This window comes from Trachurus japonicus, chromosome 17 (genome assembly GCF_045865225.1).
Source record: "Trachurus japonicus isolate A0001 chromosome 17, Traja_1.0".
Taxonomy (NCBI): domain Eukaryota; kingdom Metazoa; phylum Chordata; class Actinopteri; order Carangiformes; family Carangidae; genus Trachurus; species Trachurus japonicus.
Genome location: NC_140923.1, coordinates 5,219,788 through 5,227,595, shown reverse-complemented (window position 1 = coordinate 5,227,595; position 7,808 = coordinate 5,219,788). Strand labels below are relative to the sequence as shown.

At 42.3% G+C, this 7,808-nt stretch overlaps 1 protein-coding gene across 2 annotated transcripts; it reads right to left on the bottom strand.

The window, feature by feature from the left end:
* Nucleotides 1-4,180: 4,180 nt before the first annotated feature.
* Nucleotides 4,181-7,130, bottom strand: LOC146969847 (tripartite motif-containing protein 16-like). 2 transcript variants are annotated; one of them, XM_085805400.1, is made up of 2 exons: nt 6,406-7,130; nt 4,181-6,087 (listed from the first exon to the last, which is right to left on the bottom strand). In XM_085805400.1, the coding sequence occupies exons 1-2, from the start codon at nt 6,670-6,672 to the stop codon at nt 4,999-5,001; spliced, it is 1,356 nt and encodes a 451-aa protein (XP_085661526.1). In that variant the 5' UTR covers nt 6,673-7,130; the 3' UTR covers nt 4,181-4,998. The 2 variants fall into 2 exon arrangements, with proteins under 2 accessions (XP_085661526.1, XP_085661525.1); XM_085805399.1 differs by having other exon boundaries at nt 4,181-7,130.
* Between the last annotated feature and the right edge of the window lie 678 nt (nt 7,131-7,808).

Below are 7,808 nucleotides of genomic sequence, written 5' to 3'. Positions count from 1 at the left end.
GCACAACCACCAAGTTCCAGTCAGGACGGTGCAATTCGGCAGGAATTTGATCAGCAGGTCTCTGGGCTTGTGACCAGCAGCCGAAATCCAGTGGCAGATGCAATACTGGAGGTCCGTGCTTTTGTGCAGGAGCCGCTTATACCGAGATCTTCAAACCCCCTCACATGGTGGCAAAGTAGAGGTGTGGTCTATCCAAGACTGTCTGAAATCATGAAGAGAAGACTCTGTATTGTGGCCACCTCTGTCCCATCGGAGAGGGTTTTCAGCAAGATGGAGCAGATAATATCAGAGAGACGAAATCGGCTCAGCTCATCCAAAGTCAGCCAGCTTGTATTTTTAAATGCAAATCTGGAGTAGGGGCAAGATCTTTGGACAAAAATACCTTGAAAGAGAACATAATGTGCAAGGACAATCTTTCCTTTGTTTGACACTTTTGGTGTGTGTGTGTGTGTGTGTTTAGTTTCTTGATTTTTATATTATTTAAGCTATGTATTTTCTTTTTTATTGCATATTTAAGTTGATATTTCCATTTTTATATTTTTAAATGTAAGCTACAGAAATTTTAGTTTTAATGTTGGCATTTCTGGCTCTTGGTTTAATATTTGTTTTGTTTTATTTAAGGTAGCCTATTTATTTTCTTTTTGTTTGCACATTTAAGTTGATATTTTTTTTGTTATATTTTTAAACGTAGGCTACAGAACATTTAGTTTTTATGTTGGCATTTCTGGCTCTTAATTTATTTGTTTTATTTTGAAGGTATTTATTTTCTTTTTGTTTGCATATTTAAGTTTACATTTTCTTTGCTACAGAACATTTAGTTTTTATGTTGGCATTTGTTAAGGATTTCTTAATTTAATATTTTGCACTAAACTTAAACGAGGCCTATTTATTTTATAGTTGATTTCAAGTTTATATTACATTTTAGTATTACTATTTTTTTTTATTTCCCACTTTTATTTATTTCTTATTTTCATTTCAGTGCAATAAAACATATTTAACAACCAAGACATTTAGTCACACTTTGTTTATTGAACAGGCCGGAAACGCACACACAGTGTTTTTAAAAGTAACAGAATCTCTACTACAGCTGCAATGTTTGTTTGCAAACGTCTACACACAAGGGGAGTCTGTCAGGGCAGAGAGCGATTCACGTCTGTCGCCCTCTGGCCCACAGAACTGTAGCTGAGTGATTCAGGTTCGCTTCACGAACCTACAAGAACTGACTGGTTGTCGCTGAGGACGTGATTCAGGTTCGCGCTGCACTCACTCACTCATTCAGGACTCGCGAACCCATAGTCGCGACTCACGAACCTACTGTGACACAGAGAACTGACGGTGTCGCGGAGGAGGACGTCACGTTGGGGCTCTCGTTCACTCACTGTGCGTCGTTCACTGGGTGCTGAGGGCTTGTGTCGTTCGCGAACTGACACGGTGATTCACGTTAGGCTGCCACTCACTCGCAAACCTACTGCAGTGAGTGTGGGGAGCATACAGTACATCAGTCCAACTGCCCAAAAGTCCGACGGCTCATTTCTCCGACTACGCATTCTACAGTGTTAAGGTTAGGTTTAGGGTAAGGTTAAGGGTTAGGGCTACTTAAGTCGGAGAAGTGGGAGGTCGGACTAATGGACGCAAAAATAAAGAAATGTATGGTCGGAGAAATGAGTAGTCGGACAGACGTCATGCGCCCAGTGAGTGCACACACCGAGATCTGCCGCTGGGGAAGCTGTTACTGACTCACTCATGATTCGCCGACCTGCACACAGAACTGCTGCTGCAGACGTGATTCAGGTACTGTGGCGCTGTGTCACTCACTGCCCGTGAAGGGTGTCTATTTTTTTTTTTTTCTTTCTTTTTTTTTGCACTGTCCCTCAAGTGCAGTGAACGTGTTACAGAGTGAATCTGAACCTCGGGGCTGAATCATGACCTAGTAACGGATTGTTTGGCTGTGTATCAGTTCAGGAAGTTGGAGAATAATGCACTTTGCAGTCAGGGCTCCATAAGCACTGAGTGATTCGGTGAACACATTTTTTGAACGACTCATTTTAGTGAACTGATTCTAGTGATTCAGTACAGTCAAAAGAACTGCCGATCCCATCACTACCGCCTACTGGTTCAGGAGGTGGTTCGCGATTTGGTGTGCTATTCGAAATAAGAGGCACAGTGAAACGCAGTGGAGGTTCCCCTGCATCTTGTGGTATTTCTGCATCGATTGCAACATGTGTTTCAACAGTATTATCTATATCTATATTCTGAATGAAAAATTATTCCACAAGTTCAACAAGCACATTCACTGCCCCACAACCCACGTTAACAGAAGTATAACGGAGATCCGCGGGTATAGTCACAGTCACGACTCACGAGGTACCAATAAGGAGAGGAGCCAGCGTGTTGCGGTTAGCGAAACGGTTAGCATCGTTGCCCGCGATGCGGGAGATCCGTGTTCGAGACCCACTCAGGGCAGGACTGAAAGTCCTTTTATAGACAGTCTATGGCCTGAACAACATCGGTCACACAAGCTTATTGTCCTCACCCTCATTCCCACTTTCCCTTATGACTCTTTATGGACACAAATCGCCTATTTAAACCAGTAAAAAGTTCAAATATATAACTTAAATATATATAGCTACACTACAGACCACTATATCATTGTAATATTTTTTCCTGTTTAATTCTTTTTGGCCAGTAGATGGCCTAGTAGAGCAACTGAAGCCCCAAGAAGCTTTGCCCTTGAGTGAACCAATTTGATGGAAAGCTTTGAATGCTTCATGAGGCTTTATCTGGCCATCACTACGGTCTGGTTCTCTGCCGAGGAGCTAACTAGCAACACTGCTAAGCTAATGTACGGAGCTGATAGCGGAGACCATGCTGTCGCGCTCGGGGAAAAAAAACTTCACCGTCGTGTAAAGTAAACACACTTGACTGAGCTACGTGAAAAGAATATTCTCACCGGTTAAAGTCTCTCTGGGCAGTGCAATATCTGGGCCAACTTTTAGTCCGAGTCTCCAAACATTGACTTCTTTCTCTCTGTCGAGGAAAATGCAGCCAGCTCCTTCACTGTCCCGGTGAACTCTGGGATACTTCCTCCCGGAGAAAGTTCTAGTCTTTTTTTTATTAAACAGGAAAAGTTAACCTTCATCTTTTTTTTTAAAGACCATAGAATATGTTTAAACAATATAATACATGAATTACAGAGTTAAAGCAGAAGTAAGTGATATATTTGTGTTAATATAAGTCTTAAATAGTTATATCTTCCGACAGCAATCACTTACATAGAGTGTTTGGACTGAAACACGGGTCTCTCAGTCACTCTGCTCTGCTCTGAGTCGAGGAGAAAACATTTATCGTATCCTACAGTTTTTATCCAATGAGGAGAGAGAACGGCATGCAGGGCTGTGTGTGCAGCCAAGGAACGCCGTGAATGTGGCGACGTAGCGACGAGGACTGTTATGGTGCGTTCAAGGAAACTCGTATTTTTCCGACCGTGAAGTCGTACCAGTTCGATCTGGTACGAGTTCACGGGTCAGAAGTTACGAGTGGCCGTTATAGTGACTTTCACCGGTAAAACAGGTCGGAAAAACACGAGTGGGTTGCCTGGAACGCTACAAAGTCGTAAGTTGTGACTTGAAGCTGTAATTTACGATTTCAAAAGCCTGCCTGGAACGCAGCATTAGCGAAAACGGCCGGACCACTTACTTCTGCTTTAATATATGAACAGTATTTATTTTAAACATGACTATTGCAAAAATTAGAAAAACCAGAGGATTCTGGGAAATTAAGTCCTACTTTACTCCGTCTTCCAGAAGCAATATAAAGGGATGATCTGCATTTTTTTTTCCATTGCTAAGATTATAGAAACGCAGTAAAACAAAAATAAAAAGAATGTTTATACACATTTTTACAGAACCCTACATGTTACCGAAAGTACCTTTGTTTTATTAGTTTACTCTTTGTTTAGAACCCCTGTGACTAACGTATACCGGGCACCAGCGCTGTTTTGTGCTTGTGTCATAATTATGAGGTAATAAGTTCTGAAATATAATGATAAATATAAAATGAAGTCAAATATGAGATATAAAATCATAATTATGTAATAAAAAGTCAAAATTATGAGGTTAAAGTTCATAATTGTGAGATATGCAAATAGAGATATAGATATTGGAGATATAAAGTAATATAAGATTTAAAAAGTCATGATATACAGAAAGTCATAATGATACATTCACTGAACAAAAATATGAACGCAGCACTTTTGTTTTTGCTCCCATTTTGCATGAGCTGAACTCAAAGATGTAAAACCTTTTCTATGAACACAAAAGGTCTATTTCTCTCAAATATTGTTCACAAAGCAGCCGGTGCCGCACCAGGTTGGTTTGTTTGATTTTATTAGAATCCACATTAAAGTAGGCTACACAAAGAATTCAAAGTATAACAAGATAATAACTGATCTGTCACCATTTGTTCTTCAGTTTATGAAATCACTGAACAATATTCATTTAACAGACTTTACTAATCAATCAATCAATCAGCTGCGCATTGATTATTATCATGATATTTGCACTTTGATTGAACCTCATAACAAAACATCAATGTAAATGTGATTATAGATTTCTTAGTTTCCACAGTGAGAACAAACCTCAGTGATAAAGGAAGGTCTGGTGATTTACACACAAACACATCAACACAAATATCCAACAAACATTTAGAGCTCAGAGAAGTTTCTATTTTCATGTGGAGAAATGTGAGTTTAGGTAAAGAAACATCATCATGAGCAGTGATCTCCTCCACGGCTCCAGCTCCACCTCAACAAACTCAAACATCAACACAACAAGAAATGACAAGAGGTCAAAGTCCCGCCCACAATGTTTGATTGACAGGTGACCTCTGTGCAGTGCAGAGACACAACAGCAATGAGCTTTTAGCAACAAACATGGAGACTAAAGAAAGTGATGAACTAAAATACAGATTTTAACAAACTGCACCTTCAATGATCTTTGTCTATTTGAGTTTACACAACTTTGCTGTGGCTCCAACATAGTAAATATAAACTCCAGCATGCAGAGGCTGAGTGAATGTGGTCTGGACTCTGTGGAGGAGAGTCATGGTTTCAGAGATGCTGTAGAAGGACAGAATACCTGCTCTGTGATCCAGGTACACTCCTACTCTGGAGGACTGAGGACCTGAGACTGGAGTCTGGATCTTGTTGAAACAAAATGTGAAACTGTCTTCATCACATTGTAACGACCAAGATTTGTCATTGAATCCAAATGAACTTTCTCTCCCTGCTCTGCTGATATTCTTGTATGCAACTGCTACATAAACTGCTCCTAGTAATCCTCCTCTCCACTTCACCTCCCAGTAACAACGTCCAGTCAGACTCTCTCTACTCAGGACCTGAGGAAATTTAGTGAATCTGTCTGGGTGACGAGAATAAGACTGATCTTTACCCCATGTTACTTTCCTGTTTCCCTCAGATAAAAACAGACGTGTGTGTGCTGTGTTTGGATCCAGTGTGATTTCCTGTGAATATCTCAAGAAGTCAGCTCTGGTCCTGGGCTCTGGTGGTGACAGTAAAACATCCACTTCAGTCACTGTCAGTGAGATGTTTGTCCATGTGTCTCTCAGAAGGTCCTGTAGTTTATCTCTGAGCTCTGACACAGCTGCTGTCACATCCTCAAAGTGTCTGAGAGGATGGATATTGATGCTGGATGAGTGTGTAGATGGACTGAGTGCTGACAGTGAGGGGTAGTTGTGTAGAAACTGGGTGTGATCCTCTGTGTGTGACAGCAGCTTCAGCTCAGCATCTTTCCTCTTCAGCTCAGTGATCTCCTGCTCCAGCTTCTTCTGAAGCTCTTTGACTCCACTCACTTGAGTTTCCTGCTGGGATCTGATCTGCTGCTTCAGCTCAGAGCTTCTTTTCTCCATGAGACGGATCAGCTGAGTGAAGATCTTCTCACTGTCCTCCACTGCTTTATCAGCAGAGCCATTGATGGCCTCCACCTCCTGTTGAAGCACCTTCACATCTTTCTCTGTGTCCTGGATTCTCTGCTGGATGTTTTGTCGACTCAGCTCCAGCTCTCTCTGCCTCTCAGTCCTTTCTGCTGCAGCTGAGACTGTGTCGTGACTTTTATGTTCCTCCAGAAGGCAGACAAGACAAATACACTTCTGATCAGTACGGCAGAAAATCTTCAATACCTCATTATGACGGGAGCAGATGTTCTCCTGGAGCTTCTTGGAGGGCTCCACCAGCTTGTGTTTCTTCAACTGAGCTACATCATGATGAGGCTGCAGGTGTTTCTCACAATAAGAGACCAGACATTGCAGACAGGACTTGACAGCTTTGAGTTTTCTCCCAGTGCAGACATCACAGGCCACATCTTCAGGTCCAGCATAGCAGTGATGAGCAGGAGCAGCTTGGAGTCCAGTCTTCTTCAGCTCCTCCACTAAAGCTGCTAAAATGGTGTTTTTCATCAGGTCAGGTCTCGGTTTGAAGTTCTTCCTACAATCAGGGCATCTGTAGATTTTCTTCCCATCCTCTCCATCCCAGTGGGTTTTAATACAGTTGAAGCAGTAGCTGTGTCCACAGGGAATAGTCACTGGATCCTTCAGTAGATCCAGACAGATGGAACAAGAGAAGGTCTCCTGGTCCAGATGAACTCCTTTCTGCGCCATTTCACCTCAACGACTGTCTGAGTTTCTGTTGCTCAGAAGTGAGTGTCAGAAGTTGTAAAAACCTCCTATTTTCTGATCAGGTGTGACTCAGTCCTGTTTGTTTAACCTTTGTACGACACAAAGTTCAACAACAGCAAAAAGTGTTTTATGTCTCAGTTTAATTGCAGGAGACAGAACATGTTGGCATTGTTTCAGTGGTAGTAATAAACTAGTCAAATTAATACACTTCATTTTTAAGGCACCACTTAACTCTTTCGCAACCGCACTAATTGTTCAGCACATCCGCTCCCGACCGCATGTTTTTGGCTATTTGTTTACCTTTTTTCTCACGTCGAAGCAAACTCTGTACATCACCTAGAAACAAACGGTTTTCACGTGGTTGAAGAGTGACTTTCCAACGTGCTCCTCGAAAAAACAGCGAGTTTTTCCGCCATTTTGTTTGTGAGTACGAAGGAGAAGAAGAGAGCTTGGTTTCTCCAAAATTGGAGCTCCCGCTCTAGTTTCAGAGAAAAATGCACTTTTGTGTCAAGTGGCAATCGGCTCATTTTACCGGTACTCTGCAGTGCAGCATGTCTCCCATCATTTCTACGGTCGAATAAGTATTTTTGTAGGCAAATCTGGGGGGTGCGGTGGGGTGGAGTGCAGCGGTGCGGGTCTCTGGCCGCAGCGGAGACACTACAGCTCCGTGACACTCCTGTGTGACTGGCCGCCGCTGAGTGCTTTGGGACGGGGGCGGCCGGTCACAGCATGGTGAAACTAGCTGTGATAACGGGCTTTCAGATCCGAGTCTCCAAACCAGAAACGTTTGTAACAGCACCGGGAAAAGTCGCTAGATTTGTTGCTAGTCACTTTTGACAAAAAAAAGTTGCCAAGTGGGTTTGGAAAGTCGCCAGATTTAGCGAGAAAGTCGCCAAGTTGCCAACACTGTGTAGCCGACAGCCGTACAGCACGCTGTCCCCAGAGCAGCATTCAAGGAGACCGATTACTCAGACAAAACCAAGATCCCACAGTTTATAAAACCATTATGTTTTGATTGTAGTTTAAAACAGTTTTACATATCAGAGGGCAGGCTGTGACGAGTTTACTCGTCAATGGTCGCGAAAGAGTTAATGACTAATCACATCACTCTTTGCAAG